The sequence below is a fragment of the Aythya marila genome (genome assembly GCF_965140915.1).
Source record: "Aythya marila genome assembly, chromosome: Z".
NCBI classification, from domain to species: Eukaryota; Metazoa; Chordata; class Aves; order Anseriformes; family Anatidae; genus Aythya; species Aythya marila.
In genome coordinates this window covers 34,661,057-34,678,749 of record NC_139080.1, presented here as the reverse complement: position 1 = coordinate 34,678,749, position 17,693 = coordinate 34,661,057, and the positions used below count along the sequence as shown (strand labels likewise).

The window sequence follows — 17,693 nt, the reverse complement described above, 5'->3', positions numbered from 1 at the left end:
ACTAGATATAACAGGTTTGCAGCAGTGAACAGAACAAAACCATTGTCCAGGCAGACCATGTACTTTACACACCTCTTTCTGCAATTTGTAGGCAAAGCCAGCATATTCACTTTACCACTGGCAGGTTACCAGGTGAAGATATAGTTAAAGATACATCTGTATCTGTACCATCCCTTCATTTTAGATATGCTCCATCTGTACCTGAGCTAGAAGATCAGATCAACTCTGTTAGGACTGCTGAGACTGACAGGTGTATTCTCAAAGCCATTCCTTTGGCATTTTGTCATATTCCTGCAGAGACAATATACCTGGCTATATTATTTCATGTTTTTAAGTTATACATAGGCCCCACAGTCTGGGTTTGATCTCAAATCAGCTCCAGTCTTCATGTGTTTTGCAGTATCACCACAGGCAAGTCCTGTAGTAAAGGTGTGTATTATCATTTCATTTCAGTAGATGGTGAATCAAGACACATGTTGAAGACTACCTTGCCTCTTTTTGCCAGATTCGTCATCAGCAATGGATTGAGGACTAAGCATGGGACATTCATGATCTCCTTGGAGGCAGTCGACCAAGCTTTGCCGACACTATCTAGGAACACAGGGTTAAGATTAGTGGAAGGTGCTATGGTACTCCTTTCCCCTGATGTCCTGCAGCTTTCAGATCCAGACACAGCTAATGAAGACCTTACCTTCCTCTTGGCTCAGCTCCCCCAATATGGTCATCTCTATTATCGAGGGGTTGTGCTGCTACAGTACAATTTCACTCAGAAAGATGTGGACAACATGGATGTTGCATACAAGCACCGAGGTGGGGATTCCCAGATTGACAGATTTACATTTGTTGCAACAGATAGGACTAATCAAGGCTTCATCGTGAATGGGAGGGTGCAGATCGAGCCAGTGGCATTCACCATTCAGGCAAGTGTGACCACAGGCCTACTTAAAAGAGATATATAGCATGATAAGATGGGAAATGCACTGATTTTGACTAAGCTTAGAATTGCTACTTGCTGCAGCCTATTATTTAACAGAGATATTTATAAGCTAAAAGGCTTGCTTTCCATGTTCTAAGTAATTACCACAATACATTACTCAGAGAAATATATATACATATCTATATAGATAGATAGATAGATATAGGAAAGAGATACACAGAACCTGTGTTGCTCTCCCAAGCATGTGCTGTATCTCACTGCATGAAACAAGCAATTGTGCAAACAGAGCCTGGAAACCTCACATGGAAAATAGTACTTAACTGGTAGTCAGATTTCTTCTGGAGCAGACAGCTAATCAAGATGATAGTTGCTCTCCTAAGCAGGCTATTGTGCTTGTAGCAAAAGAAGAATGGATAAAGAATATCCTGATACTGTAAAATAAATATACATTTATCTAACTTTGATTTAGGTGGATCATACGGACAAAATGGCACCAAAAATTATTCACCTCCACTGCTGTTCTGATGTGGAACTGCTGAAGAATGGCAATTATGGGATCTATATTACTGCCAGGTCCCTGAAGGCATCTGATCACAATACAGAAGATGACAAAATAATTTTTAAGATTTTACGAGGTCCTCATTATGGCTACCTGGAAAATGTAACATCGGGTACTGTATTCTGTAATCTCTATCTCCGTCTTTTGGGACATAATCAGACCAGATTTCAAAACCTATTCTCTTAATAGTTGCTTGGCAGAGGAAAGCAAAAATTTTTAGCAAACTTTGGGTAAAGTTTGATTGTAGTAGCAAAGCTTTTGCACCAAGACCTGAATGTCATGTTCATCATTAATCCTTACAAAGTTTGAGAAGATTGTTAGTAGTTGCAGTTCAGAAACTGCTTTTAGGAAAGGAAGCTTGAAAGATTGGTATAGGAGGTAGCAAACTAGAATAAAGCATATGTACTCTGAACTTTATGACAAGGAGAGTAATAATGAATATCGAACTAGCTCACTTGATCAACATGTTACACAGGAGCTAATTGACTGGGGCTTATAATAAACTGGGATAATAAACTGTTGCTGTGTAGTTATAAAAACAGCTTTCTGGAATTTCAAAGTTTTCTAAGTGTTTAACAAGGATAAATATTGAAAACAGTCTGTATGAGCTACATGGTTCATATAGACTTAAAAGACTTCTAACTTACCTTGACTTTTCGTTTCTTTCCCAGGTGGATTTATCCATGAAGGGTTTAGCCAAAAGGATGTAAATAGCAAGATTATACTTTATGTCATCAATCCATTGTGGGAGATGAATTCAGACAACTTGGAGTTTCAGGTCACAGATCCCAGTGGAAATTCAGCAGTTCCCCAAATGTAAGTTTGATTGTTGGTTTTGAGCGCTGCAATGCACTGTGCACATCATCTCTCAGGGCTCTGGGGTGGCTAAGGTCAAATGAATCAGTGCTGGCCTGGAAGCTGAGCACAACTGAATGTAGCTATGGTTTCAAAGACTCAAACCACCATTTCTTTTGCTAAAAAATAGAGAAGTTTTCTTCCCCTTGGGGTAGCAAAATACAAAGGGTTAGTTTCAAGTCAGATTGGGGCACACTTTTTGCCACAGGCCTAAGATCACGATGGTGGAGATGCTCTTCAGCTGTAAAAGCTAAGGGAGTCATAATTTTTCAAAAGAGAAATGAAAGAAGGTGGAGGGCACACATCATTCTCTTTGTCATGTAATTCTACAGTTTCAACTAGGCATATTATCCAATCTTCCTTTTGACATATGATAAACCTTTTGTACAAAAATTGCACACTGGGTTATCATCTGAACTGTACTTTGAAGATAAAGGCTGAAAGTGGGAGTAACTCTTCCAAAGGGGACAATGTTTTTCTTATTTCTGCAAATAGGACTGAATGTTCAATTTATTTAATCTGAAGTAACTGAGAAAAATAACTGACACTATTTCCCTGTGCTGAACTGGTTCCCACAAACCAGGAATCACAAAGGAAACTTCTCTGGAGAGGAAAAAGGGGAAGGAGCAGACAGATGGCTTCAGGCTCCAGGTCCCTCTGCAAAGCACTTGAAAGACAGAGAGGATTGAGGCTGAGCAGAGCTGGAGCCAGTGTTTCCGCAGTTACACACTAAGCCAAAAGATGTCCCTATATCCAAACACATCTGAACATAGTTAACCTGAGCGCTTCTCAGCTGCCCTGTGCTTGCTCAGAGATGTTCTGATATTAAACACAATATTAATATGCAGTCACTCTTCATGGGAAAGCATGGGAACTTGCATATAAATAGCAAGGCATAATATAGTTTTTAGGAAAAGCGAAAAGAGTAAACATTATTCCTATGGGAAAAAGGAATTTCAGAGAAGTAGAAAATATTTTATAGCTGCACTGGACCCCAGAACAAAGAGGAATTTGTCTTTTAAGGAAAAAATAATGTTTTCATTATGTTATTTATAAGCTTGTGACTTTTTTTTTTTTTTTTAATAGTTCATCACTTAATTGTCAATGGGTCAAAAGAAAAGTTGATGTGTATATTGATACTATCAAAATTGAATCCCACCTTTTGTCTGACTGCTGCACCATATCAGGATCATTAATACTCTTAAGAAAAAAAGAAAGAAAATCAGTTTCTAAGTAGGTTGTCTACTTTTGGGTATCAGCAGATATTAGGAGGACAGGAAGAAACTTCCACTAGTGTTACAGCTATTCAACCCCAAAAGTTCTAGAAGTTTGTTTTGGAAAAGTTGAGGTTGATTTGTAAGTAGTGAAGCTCATTTTCCTTCATTCTGCTCTGTCTCATTCATCTCTGACTCTCACTAATTTTTATTACAGCTTTTCAAAAGGTGAGATCTTTATTGGTTACCCTGTGCAGCATGGGATTCTCTAAGGTTCAGTCACATTCCCTATAGGCCATTCTAAAATTGATTATATGAGAAGTTTGGATTCAGCTACTTCTATGGCTGAGGAGAAAAGCACACAGAGTATGAAATGAAGGGTTGTGGGGTGAACACACATATAGAAGCAGTGAAGTCCTGGAGTGTGCCCATACACTAGAGGAGGTGAGTTGGAGGAGAAATGAAGTGGGAGGAAAGGAGGGTGTTGCAGAGTAAATACTGTGGAGTGACAATAAAAACAAATCACAGGGATGGTGGGAACCACAACAGCCTGTATTGCTTGGCCTGTCTGATGTTATGGACAAACCATGCTCTTTCCAAACCCACTGCAGAACCTCTCTGGTTCTGAAAAAAAAAAAAAAAAAAGAAAAAAAAAAGTTTAAGCTTGGCTTGAGTCAGACAAGGTCTCAACTGGAAGATTTATTAACTGCTTCTCACTTTGTAATCAGCCAAATCACACACAAATGTTTTTGTTTTGACTTGGAAGGAAAGACTGAGTATGTGTATTGCCTAGACTAACAGTCGAGAGAGAGAAGCGCCACCTTACTGACCCTGCAGACAGCAGGGGGTGGGGGCAGCAGGGAAAGGTGGCTTTGTTCTATGCAGGCTTTCCTTCCTCTGCCTACAGGCTGGAGCTGCAGTGGTCTCGGATTGAAATGCAGCAGACCGAGTATGAGGTGTGTGAGAATGTGGGGATGCTGTCCCTGAAAATCACCAGGGCAGGACACTCTGCCGACTCTGCCTTCATCGCAGTGAAGGTAAAGCTAAAACCAAAAGTTTTAACTGGAAACTAATAATAAGTAGTGGAGTCTGTTAATTTCTTCCTTGGACTGGCATTGAATGACAGCTGCATATCACAACATTTATTCTTTAGGCCTTCATCTTGTTTTTCAGTGTATGCACACATTCACCTAAGCATGTCTTGCTGGGATCCTGTGGAGAAACGCTGTACCTTCAGCACACAGCACAGCACACTGGTTTGGTGAAACAGGTTGCAGCATGCCATGTACTGCTTTGTTTCTTTGCAGGTCAATGAAATATCTGCTGTGCTGGGAAAGGACTTCACAGTGACACCCTCCAAACTTGTTCAGTTTGATCCAGGTACAAACAAGTGCACTGACTAATTTTAAAACAAATTCACTGATTTTGAAGGTGTAAAGTCTCATTTTGGTGAGTGCAATGTGTTATGTTTTCATAGCTAGAGGAGCAACATATGATTAAAGATACTTGGGTTCATTTTCCAGAAGTGCTGTGGGCTTCATTATTGTCATGTTTTGGGTGTCTCTGGGGAAAAAATACTCTGGGACTGAGTTTCACAATTTACCATTCAGAGATTCAGCTTCACCCAAAAAAAGAAAAGAAAGGAAAAAAGGGAAGGGAAGGGAAGGGAAGGGAAGGGAAGGGAAGGGAAGGAAAAAGAAAGTTTTTGCGCATATAAATAGATTATCTAGGTATGAAAACCCATATGCTATCACAATCAGTCCGTTTGCATATGCTAGCCTTTTGGAGATTTTTGGAATGCATTCTGTAGGCATAGACTAGGATTTATTAGGGTTTAGAAAATGGAGTCCACAGAGGGCCCCTTGGGTGTGCCCTGCAATGATAGTGGAGGTTATGCCACTGCTGACAGGAGTAAGATTTCAATGGCAGAAAGTCACTGTGGCTATAGAGGAGAAAAAATATAGAATGGGTAAAAGGCTGAAATAAATAGCACATATTTGATGGTAAAAATTAGTCCAAGTGCTTATCTTCATTTGGAAAACAGATACTGGGAATACAGCAAGTCAGTTCCAGCCTGGAGATTTTTACTTTAGCACCTCAGCTTTTATGTTAATTAAAAAAGAGCATCACATCCTTTGGAGATTATGTAGCACTGTATTCCATAGATGAAATCATAAATGTACCTCAGCAGACAACAATTTAAAAAAAAAAGGGGTGGGGAGGGGGGAAGGTGGAACTCTGCCCTAATTTTCAATACTCTGAAGCACACATGAAATCTCTGAAACCAGTGAGCCACTCCTTAATGCCCTATATTTAGTATTAGATTTTGTTTTTTTCATGCTAAATTAGAAGATGGAAGAAAGATTAGAGATCAGTGTGAAAAAATCTTTCACACTGTGCTTACACATCACTCCAGCTCTCCTTCCTGTAATGTATTGTGCAATCAAACTTACCCAACTTTGGATGAAAATGGCTAGAAATCATTGCAAAGAGATTTTCTGTGTAAGTCCCCTTACTGAATTTTCCTTTTCTGCTGGTAGCAGCAGATTCTCCAAGCATGGTGCTTCCTGATTATGATGGTGAGTCACATGAAAGTTGATGGTGAACGTGGACAGGAGAGGTGCACACTGTTCCCCTTTTCTGGCCAGCTTCTCTTTCAAATAGATGAGCTCCCTCACACGGTCTTTCTGGGTGGCTGTCTCTCAGTCTTTTGCTTAGGTTTACCTGGAAGGACCTTCTAGAATGGTACATCAAGGGCATCAATTTCTCAGTTCTCAATTCAAGAGGTTTGATATTTTTTCATTAGTTGTATTTATTAATCATAAGTCTGACAGGTTTGTTTTAAAAACAAACTTCAACCATGCCAGTTGATGGAACCACTTGACACGTTAGATTTATATCAATAAATTCTAAATGAAAGTTAGGACAAAGGCAGCCCTATTGAAGCTTATGGATCCGTAGGTACTAACTGAGCTGCTCTCGGCCAAAGGATACAAACTGGGAAGAAGCAACTTGGAAGCAACGGAAGGTGTCATAAGGTTGTAGAGATTCTATTTTTCCATGCTGCCCTTGTGTCTTTGATACTAATTCTGGACCTTAGCATTGAATTTGTAATGCAGAAACAGTTCCTGAAAAATTTATATTACAACAATGTGTACACAGATTGGCTTCTGCCATAATACCTCTGACCTTTCACAGACAAATTCTGAAGATTTTTGGCTAATAACTAGTCTAGTCCTTTGTCTTGGAATAATCTTTTCTCATTTTCACTAATGCAAGCCTGATATTAATTTAGAATTTAATTTAAGCAACTAAGCCAAATTTTGTAACCAGGTGTATGTTGTGCCTTCTGAAAGGTTGTACTTGGTGTCCTCTTTGGATGTACTCTTTGATCCATTTGCAGGTATTTTGAATAGCTGTTCCATCTCCAAGTTTTCAGCATAAAAAGCATATGCTACATTTCCTCCTGAAAATCCCAATGGAAGTCCCAAATTTATGTATTGTATTGCCATTTGCAGTGTCTAAAGCAGCTTTTTGTTACAGTGTATGCACTTGAAATGAATCATCTTTGTTCAAGAGCAAATTCGAACCTAAAGTTATCTGGGAGAACAGCAGGAGTCCAGTCAGTTGGTGGGAGTACAATAACATACATAAACTACTCCATTCTAGCTACAGACATGTTAATTAATATATTTCTTTGACACTCCAATTGATTGAAATAGCAATTAAAGAGTAATTAAAATGTTTATTTCTGTTAGGAATGTCAACCAAGATGTGGAATATTGCAATTACCCATGATGGATTAGAGGAAGATGATGAAGTCTTTGAAGTAGTTCTGAACTCCCCTGTGAATGCTGTTCTTGGCACCAGGACAAAAGCTGTAGTGAAAATTTTGGACTCAAAAGGAGGTATTCTCTTTTGATCTTCATCTTTAAACTGTGGGACAATCTTGGCTAGGTAGCTACTTATTGCCAACCACAAGTTGTTCCTAACACTTACCTTCACATCAAAATGCTTACTTTCTTTTCAGAGAAAACAGGCTTGGCAGTTGCAGACCATTTATTCTCTCACACAATCATATTCATCCTCTTAGGAAACACAGCATGGAGAAAGCAACAAGTACAAAATGAGAAGAGTGGGGGGAAACAAACCACTTTTCATAACAACATGAGTTCAGTTCTTATTTATTAAAGTGGAAAAAAAAAAAGATTGTTGAGTCCATTAGAATTGTTTTTCAGTGATTGTACAACAGCGGTTACACACCTCTGAAAAAGATTGATTTTCCTCTCTAAAAAGAAACATAACGAGACACAGCTCTTAGAAATACATTTTCTAATGCATAGCAAATACAGGCCACAACATTACAGTGCACAGCAGTGATTATTACAGACTTTAGGCCTTTATTTCTTTATTATTATTGTGTTTTTCAGTGTGCCTAAAAGCACACCAAAAAGTAACAACTGAAGAAAAATACAAATGATTAGCAAAGCAGCTGAGTCCTGTAAAAGGTGAATAATATTTTCCCATCTGGTACTTAGTGAAACAGTATTTTAAATACATGTGTTGTAATGAATGAGGCTTAATTTTACCAAAATTCCATTTAAACTTTGAGATCTAGTTTCTCTTTAACATTCATAACATAAGCCAGGAGTTAATTGTCACAACTAATTTGAAGGAACAATAGTGTCCTGGGTTTCTGAAGAGGAAATTGACTGGTCATACTGGACGTATCACCAATATTAGTTAAAGATACCTATCCCTGCCCAAAAATCCAGCTCTCCAAACCCTAATCTATCCATGAAAACAGGTATCTTCTGCAGACACTTGGTAGGGATTCTGATCTATGATTATGTAAATGCATTATGCAAAAAAATGTACATATACAGATAGCTGCAGTCATAGACAGTTATAATTAAGAAAACCCCACAAACAAGGATGATTGAACAAACAGCAAATCAGCCACATCAAGTGAAAGAGTCATCCAGCTTTTAAGGACAAACTGTTTATGTGGCCATGTCAACATGACCAGTTATCTGATCGTGCAGCTAGAACTGACCATCTGCCATTTTTAATGCTTTCAGGTCAGTGCAGCTCTTTTCATTCTTCTGGCCAAAGCAAGCATGACTTCTGGAGGAGAGGCACGCTGTTTGCAGTTTCCTCAGGCTCCTCATCACCTTCCAGGCCTGGCAGCATTCACTTGGAAGGGATCCCACCACCTCCTTCCAAAGGGATGAGAGAGCACAGAGGGGACACGCTCCAGGAGCACAGCTTGGTGAATCAGTCAAGGACCAGGCTGAGAGTGATAGGAAATGGCAGAATAGTAAGACACTTCTGTTGTGTGGTGATGGACTGATTTATATATTAATTGGGGTTTGATATCTTCATTTAATTGTCCTATTTCTGAAGTGATTCTACCTGACTGTGCAATAGGTACTACCTATTTGCATTTGTCCTGAGTCAGACATAAGTGTTACAGGACTAAAAATACTGTGAAGGGGGATGGGGAGTGAGGAGGCACAGGAACCTTTCCTGATTTTGAAGATCCGTGTATGAGGGAGAGGAATGAAAGCAGCTGGGACAAGGAAAAGTTCAACAAGCAACAACAGTAATTATGTAGCTTTTAATCTTGTCTAAGTTATGGGTCAGCTAGAAGAAAGATGCAAGGTTTCACTGAAGACACTCGAGTCATGCCAGTGCATGGAAATTGTAAAACTGGTCCTGAAGTTGTAAGGGTAAAAATACTGTTAGTTTAAACAGTGAACAGAGCCTGCCCATTGAGTTTTCCTATTTAAGCTATGTTGGTTTTGTCATGTTCTGCTTAAAAGTTAATGCAATCTGTTTATAAAAACACTTTTAACGTGTGATTTTTGACGGCTGTTTTCAAAAGTCATTAGTCTGCATTTTCAGAGAGAAAGAGCTAAAATCATTCTGCATAATTTGTAATTTAGACCATGTAGCACATCTCACTGAAATTTTTGTTTCTTTAATGTATGAATATGTCCATCTCGTTCTGCTATTGTACTTTTTTTTTTTTTCAGGTTCATCCTTCATCTGTATTTAGAAATGGAACGGATGTATTTTTCAAAGTAAGAATCTTGTGAATATTGCTCATACATTTCTGTGATTTCTTTCTGATTCTGCTCTTTCTGGACTTTATGCAGAACAACTTGCTAACCAAGTTCATTGTTCATTGTGACCAATGCTTTATTTTTCTGTGTATCTTCCTTTTTCATTGGTATAATTCCCCTTTAATTTCCAACAGTTTGTACTATTGCTGGGGGTGGGGGTGAGGAGGTAGGGGAGGGGAGGCAGTATTTAAAAGCTGCTTGTAAGAGCTAACACAGTTTTTCCTCTCCTGTTTTGCTTGTTTGTGGTACTGTAAATCCAAGTATCATGGGATGGTATCACTCAAAATGGAGGATGATACCTCATCAGCTAAAGCAAACAAGAAGGCTGAAGTGTCAGTAATTAATCAAGCACAAACGCAGATAAATGTCGTCTCCTCTAGGAAGACAGAAATCCCACAAGCTGATAAGGCAGAACTGGCATCTGAACCACGCTCAAGCCATGAAGTATGAAACCTTTTCTTTCATAGGAATTTTTACCATCTGCTTTCAGTCGTGCTCTTTTCCAAAATTAGTTAATGCCTCTGAGATCAGAAGCCTAACTCCCCCTGTTCCAAAACTGAGTTTGAACAATACGCAGATAAATTAACAACTTAATCCTTGCAGTTTTCGTGTAATGAAGTTTAATATAAGAGCTGTTGCATCTGTTTCACGTAACTTGTTTGTTTTTTGTAATTATTTCCCTTCAAATGTTCAAGTGCCATTCCCTTTTCCAGGACTTCAACTCCTTTCCAAAGGCTTGTACACCAGATTTGAAGGGGCTCTTGCATTATGAAGAAAGCACTCAGAAGTTATTTCAGTGTGATGGGATAATATGGACATTCTGGAGTTCCCAAAGCAAGGTAAAAAGGTCACCATTACTATGCATTTGAAGCAGAGCATGGAGTCTGCAAAGCTTAAGACTCTGAAGCAAAGGTTCAGCCTGTAACAACTACTGAGTTGTGCTTGCAGGGGATAAAAAAGTTGTCCAGAGTCACGTTTACTGTGAACAGAAGTGAAAATTCCCAGAGACAAGATGAGAGCTTGATTGCTGTGGCTACCTTTTGTTTCTGCCACCCACAGGTGCTTCTAGACAAACTGCATGGACACAGTTGTCTTGATGCTTGTGGATGGGATTTAGTAAAATCAACTGACTTAGGTATTCTGTAAGCAAACATCCTCCCTTGCCACTCACTATCTCATACTGAATTTTTGTTATACCTCATTCCCTACGCAAACTGTAGGAGCCAGGAAATGTTATCCAAAGCAATGTCCTCTCTTAAGAGGATTTCTGGATCTGAGACTTTGTGTCAGCTTTATGCTACTGGTTATAAACCATGGAGTCCTCTGGTAGGCATGTAATTCTTTACATCTTCTAAGTGATGCTTTAGCTTTATTGACATACACTAATTTTCATGTTCAGTCGAATTCTGGAGAGGCTATCAGCAGCACCTTCAGCTTCAAGCCTGATTATTAGGGCAGAGCTAGACTACTGTGAGTAAGAGTCTGTTCTGCCTTTTCATCTTTTATTTCAGGAGGTGAGCCCAAAAAAATGTACCTCCGGATGGAGTCATCATGATGGGAACTGCTATTTACTGGTAGTAAATCACAAGGTCACCTGGAATACTGCTGCTCGGGCTTGCAGAGAACAGTAAGCCACTTCTCAAAACAAATGTATTTGATGTGCACTGACTGTTGCCCTGAACTGAATGTTGATCCTGAGGATAAGCTCACTTGGATAAGCCCTGCTTTTGTTGTGCTGCACAGCTACAACATGATTGAACAAGCCCTGGGATTCTGACCCAGTGGAAAATTCACATATCATTAGTGTCATAGGATTTTGGGTGGTTATCATACTATATTCATTATATGGATGCCTTTCTTCAGCCTTCTCTGATCCACCGCTTCTTTGACTCTGTCTTCAGTTAATATTAGCAACAGCACAATGTTACCAGCTCCTTTGTGCTGCATGGTATTCTTCTGAAGAAGCTGATTCAGGATCTGTAACTACTCAAAAACTTTGTCATCCAATTTTACAATAAGATTTTGACTTCTAAGGAAAAATGAAAGTTAGTAAATTATAATAATAATTGTAACAGAGTAGGAGGCAAATACAAAATCCACCATACAAGCCAGCCTTGAACTTTTGAGGCCTGCTTTGTGATTTTTGTTTTAGGAGCAACAGTTTAGGACTGGAAGAAATGCTAGCCTTGGTAACATTGAGCTTGCCTGGGGTCATGCATGTTCAGTATCTTGTGTTGAATCCTGAGCACCAGGCTGAACAAAAGGATGGGCTTTAATTGCCTCTTTCTATTGCTCCATGAAATGAAAATTGAAACACACAGATGGGTTGCAGATGAAAGAAACAGAATATATTCAGGAAGTGGTTGAAGAATATATAGGCAACATGAAACATGTACAAGCATGCATGACAAACCTTGATTTATTCCAGTCAGTTATACCGGTTTATTTTGTCTTGGTAACAGGCGAAAGGAGAGTCTTAGTTCCAAATATGTTCTATCCAGATAATGGACAATACTCTGTATGAAAACTCACCACAAATCTCATATTGTTGATAGTTTTTCCTAAAGTGTTGGGTTATCCCAGCAAAGCTGTCAGTTGTGAATATTCTAGTATTTCTTCCCAAAGGACTCAGCATTCAGTTGATTTCTGAGGAATTCTCACTGAATTAATCACATGTCTGTATGCTGGGAGGTATTCCCATTTCGTAGAAGAGTGTGTTCCCAGGGACCCATACTGTCTGTGGAAGATAACTTCCTGCTGAAGGCTATAGTGTGTAATACAGAATTTAAACTGAGTAACAGTAAGTTAGTGACAGCGTGAAACAGATACACAAAGAGTCAAGGCATATCACAATCCACAAGCAAGTGAATCCTAGGGCAGTGACAATTTAATTAATGTCAGATTACCACAGACTGATGAAGCCTTATCATGGTAAATGGAGTACTCCTGCCCTCCACCTGGAATTGATTTCCAAAGTAGGACCCCAAGCACACACTTTAAAGTGTTACTATAAGATAACTTAATACATCTTATTTTGTGCTTTTGTCCTCATCCTCCCATGCCCCCATCATCCACCACTGCTGGTTCTGGTATTTCTGTAATTAATACTTCTAGTACTTCTACTGTTGGCATTTAATTGGCTGAAGTTTTCCAATAAGCAAATGAAATCAACATGGATGCCACTTAATAGATCATAGAAACATCAGATATTGAATAAAAAGATTAGAATTGACTTTCATGATACCAGCCAATTTCACTGAAAAAAAAAATAAATATATATATATATATAACTAAAAAAAATACAAAAAAAGAATATTTTTTATTACTAAAAAAGTGGCATTATTTTCAATTTTCTATTCTATTTTCTTGCTTGACATTTGCTAGTATGTAGATCAGGATAAACAGCACAAACAATTTATCATGGAAGCAACTGCTGTCTGGACATAACTATGTATTTGGGCTTATGCAAACCCATTTGGGTTCTATCGCTGCATGTTGCAGCAGTGAGCTTTGATATGTGTTGCATCCATTTGTTACAAGGGACATACCACTCTTTGGTTTCCATGTGCAGAGATAGAAGACAACATAAAAATGGGCTTGTCTTGACAGAAGTTGCTGAATAGTGATAGTATGGTTAAAAAAAAATCTCAGCTAATTGCACATAAAATCTTGTACCATTTCTAAGCCTCCTCCAATACACTGGAGAGAAAGGTGTTTTAAAACTCATTTATCTGTGTTTGTTTCTTATGCATGAGGAGACTCTTGGCAGCATGAAGAGAGGCATCTGAGGGATATTATGGCTCAGTGACCACACAGCAGCCTGATTTAGCAGCAATTTTGGTCATTTATGTTGCAGTTTTTGTTTATCCCATAGAACGACATGTTCCCCTAGGGTCAATGCAGCAGGGCTCACTCACATGTAAGATGGTTTCACTGCTGCTCCTGCAAAGACAGAATCCACTGTTGCTTGATTTGCTGTTAGTCAAATGATGCCTTCACCATCTCAAAGTTAAATATTCAAAGAGAATCTAAATATGATCAGATTGCAGATCATTTGCTGCCAGCTTTTTAAGACAGGCTGTTCTTCTGTTTTGTGTTTGTATTTTAGCAACATGTGACTTCAGTCCTTAGGAATCACAGGTAAAGCCATATCTAAAACAATGGTTAGATCCTTTGTGATGGCTCTGTACTGCCTTGTGCAAAGCAGGGTGGACCCAACTGCTCTCCACTCCTAATGCTGTACTAGTTCTGTAAGAGACTGATTTAACTTACATTGTTACAGGCGACTCCAGCATAGGAGAGTAATTACAGGGAGTAATTTTGAAGGCCCAAGGTGTTTGACTTTCAACAGCCACTCTGGATATATAGGGCTCCTGTAAACTCAGCATCATGTCTGTCAATCTCATCTGATTGTTTTAAATATCAGGAGGTGTCATAAGCAACGCTAGACAGCTATTTCAAGGCACCAGGATTACTCCCTAGGTGAGCAAACAAAAGCCTGGGATAATTACAGCAGAGCCTCTCAGTCACTGCCCCTTCACTGTCAGTATGGGACATGAATTTACTGCAGTAATTCATATCACATGTCCTCCTGTGCTACAGAGATCTTCACTGCCAGTCAAGTCTGCTTTTGCAGAAGTTCAGTTTATCAGAATGGTACAGACCTCCTTTAAACGTACTGGTTAATTTCATGTAAAATCAGAAAAGTCTTTGTGGTAAGTGTTTTGCATATAATACTTCAAGGTTAATGGCTACCTGAAATATTTCCTTAGCTTGGGAAACTGCTCTTAGAAGAATGCTCTTGACTTGAAAGCAAAAATTTTAAATCACAAAGGAATGATTTGCAAATGGACTTACTTACCAGAGGAATCAGTGTTGTGGTTTTGTTGTTGTTTAAATAAGGCAGTATGACCTTATTTATAAATATTTATAAATAAGGCAGTATGGAGTAATTTAAATTAGGAAGTGGTAGATTTACATAACTCCATAATGAACATTATTTCATCAATTCTTGTGTCAGGAGCTCTGCCTGGAGATACAGGTTAGAAATATTAACAGCAGTGGTATTTCAGTACTGTTTTCATTTCCCTACAATACCGCAAAACCCTTGACCAGGTTTAATGATTAGAATAGTTGTTCTCTCTCCAGTCATGTTTGTTGGTCAGGCTGTATTTAGAAAGCACTCTTATGGAGGAAAGATTAGATAACATAATTATTGCACTGCTTTCCCTTCACAATGCTGAAGGCTCTCACTGGTGCTTGTGTTGAAGAAAGTCTGAATCTGTTACTGCTCAGACCACCCTTGTATGTAAATGGTATAGCAGTTACTGATACAAATTGATGCTTTTTTTTGTTTTTAATTTTCTTGAAACTATTACAACTCTCTAAAGTATCTGACTAAGTTCTGGTGCTTTGATTGTCTTTAAGCAGCAGCCAGATAAAATGCCTATTTTTGTTCTTGCTTACTAATGGTGATACCACAGAGACTGCTGCCCAAAACTCTTCTCAGCCTCAAGTTTGGTGACTGGCCAGCCACAGTCACTGTGAGGGGGAATGGCGTTCTGCTGCTGAATCAGTTACCTGGGGAGGACACCCTGAATGAGCTGCCCTGCTTTCCTGGACCTTTTGTTTGAAGAAGAAGAATCCAAAACTTTCCAAGAGCATTAGCCAGAGTAACTGCTTTGTTCACTGGAGACTTGGTAGATGGGCCTGGTGGTTGAGCACAGAGAAGAAGCATGTCACCCTTGTGACGCAAGGGGACAAAGAGTACACACACAAGAGCTGGTAACACAGCTTTGCAATCAGTGGGTGAAGTTTGGGGATTCTGTACCATAAGGAGGTGTGCAATCCCTGGCCCCTGTCTGGGTGCTTCTAACCACTTTCTGCTGGGTCAGTCTACCATTTGTAAAGTCATGATCAATGCTTCTGAGGCCACCCTGCCACACCTCTACCTGTGGATTGTACATGGAAGATGTCAGTAAGATCCTTCATACTTTGTTTTTTGGTGGTCTCAGATCTTAAGGGACCTTGATGGGGCCTGTGTATGGTCCTTGGTCTAGGGTAGCCTTGCATCAGGGCACATCAGGTACACAGCGTAAGGGCTAACACACAGCTGTCCTGTAGGTGTTGGGGGATCCACTGTGCAAAGAGGGGTAGGGGGGTGAATCCTGTGCTGTGTTGGATTTTTAGTGTGGTGGATTTTTATTTTAGAGAAAAGGCAGTATTGATAAACAATTATGTCCATGATTTAAAACATAGTTTTTGAGTTTGTTACACATGTCCAGTATACACATATTTTATTTGCGCAGACATTTTAATTTTTCCATTAGAAAATTAGAAAAATCAATCTAGGACTTAAGTTCTACAAGTAATTGGTAAATGTAAGACTAAATCTTTATGTAGTTATTCTTTCATGCCTGTACTGATTTTCCTGTGAAATGTGAGCTATATGGTGTATGTTAGAATCCTTCATGCATCTTGTTGGTAAGTCTGTGGGAGATGTCTGTCGCTCTGTGGAATTCTAATTACTTTCTTCTCTCTTGTTGAGCCTAGATACCAGGGGAGTCTAGCAAGTGTGGCTAATGAACAACACATGCAGTGGCTGTGGGACTTCAGCGGGAGAAAGCCTTTTTGGATAGGCAAGTATATCAGCTGACAATAAAGTGACTGATGATAAAGCCTTAAACTGCTACAAGTTTTCAGCACCATTTCCAAATGCTTCATTGCCCTCAACTTTCTGCAGCTTTTGGTATTTCAGAGCAATGCATAAACTGATAGCTGTCATGCACCTGGATAATTTTATGTCTTTATCAAAAAGAAGAGTTTATCATGATCTGTGTTGCCTAGAAACCTTTCCCGTTTTAAACCTAGCTGGTAAAATAAATCAACTAAATCAGCTTTAAAAACTACATTCAGTTTGTACTCATGTTTAATGGCATAATGATTCTGTTACCCTGAGAGAAATAAAGTCCTTTGATAAGAATAAAAACTACAAGCCCATTGTGTCAATTTTCTAATTGTCATCTCTTCTAGCTAAGAAGAAAGGTCATATCTGACCCATTTTGGTCTTAGGAACTCAGAGGCTAAGTGAAAATGCATACTTTAAGTTGTGCTAACTATCATCCTTTCAACAGTATAAACAAGATCTATGAAGATCTGCAGGATTTTATTTTCAGGAGGAATCCATGAAGTCTGAAGCTGCCCAGGCTTGAATATGACACTCTATTTGGCATCCTAAGTATCAAAAGAGAAACTTGGGGTATGATAGACATGGAGAGAAAGAAAACATTTCAGGCCAGTAATGTGGAAAAAAGTTAAGTGTAGATGCCGTACAAAATATTAAAGTGTATTATTGCTTGTATTTCTCCAGATTTGTTCATTTATTTATTTATTTTTGGCCTGCACAATTTGCATATATTTTTTAAGAGGGATAGGACAACATGCTTCTGTTGACATCAGGCTCCAGGGATGAACAATATCACTCATTTGGTCTTATTTCATACAGGCTTGAATGACCAAGTCAATCCTGGACATTGGGAGTGGAATGGAGGAGAACCTGTCACATACGTTAACTGGAGAAGAGGCTTCTATCACTTTCCAAAGAGAGGCAACAATTGTGTATTAGTGCAGAAGAGAGGAAAATGGCAAGCAACTGACTGCAGGAAGGTCAAACGGAACAGCTATGTATGTTCTAGAAAGCTGTAAAGAATGGAGGATCCCTGTGAAAGCATGTGGATATTCCTTTTGTTTCAGTCTATTTATCTGCAGGCATGTGATGGTATGCAGACAGAAAACTATCTTAATTATCACCGAGGTTTTATTTTGTGTTGCCAGAGATGCAGATGCATTGGATTCCAAACAAGAAATAGAGGTCAGTTGCAAACAGTAAGTCCAGGTCAAGGCTTTGAACTCTTCCCAGAAACTTTGATCTGTCGCTTATTCATTTGTATTTTCACACCAAAGAGCTAGGCCTAACCGCTTTCATCAAATTTCTGTGTAAA

General features: G+C 39.0%; 1 protein-coding gene across 9 annotated transcripts in view; it reads left to right on the top strand.

The window, feature by feature from the left end:
- The window catches only part of FREM1 (FRAS1 related extracellular matrix 1), a gene marked incomplete at its 3' end in the record, with an annotated part of 67,355 nt that extends 49,958 nt beyond the window's left edge, over positions 1-17,397 (top strand). For 6 of the 9 annotated variants that reach the window (XM_082782522.1, XM_082782521.1, XM_082782525.1 and 3 more), the window contains 13 exons: positions 506-920; positions 1,407-1,608; positions 2,168-2,312; positions 4,473-4,602; positions 4,873-4,945; positions 7,324-7,473; positions 8,647-8,885; positions 9,604-9,651; positions 9,955-10,137; positions 10,407-10,532; positions 11,205-11,320; positions 16,246-16,331; positions 17,198-17,397. In XM_082782522.1, coding sequence (XP_082638648.1) covers positions 506-920; positions 1,407-1,608; positions 2,168-2,312; positions 4,473-4,602; positions 4,873-4,945; positions 7,324-7,473; positions 8,647-8,885; positions 9,604-9,651; positions 9,955-10,137; positions 10,407-10,532; positions 11,205-11,320; positions 16,246-16,331; positions 17,198-17,397 — 2,113 coding nt within the window. Of the gene's footprint in view, positions 1-505; positions 921-1,406; positions 1,609-2,167; positions 2,313-3,782; positions 3,982-4,472; positions 4,603-4,872; positions 4,946-7,323; positions 7,474-8,646; positions 8,886-9,603; positions 9,652-9,954; positions 10,138-10,406; positions 10,533-11,204; positions 11,321-16,240 lie in introns of those variants that run through there. The other 3 variants (XR_014319277.1, XM_082782523.1, XM_082782527.1) reach the window with 3 other exon arrangements.
- Positions 17,398-17,693: the final 296 nt, after the last annotated feature.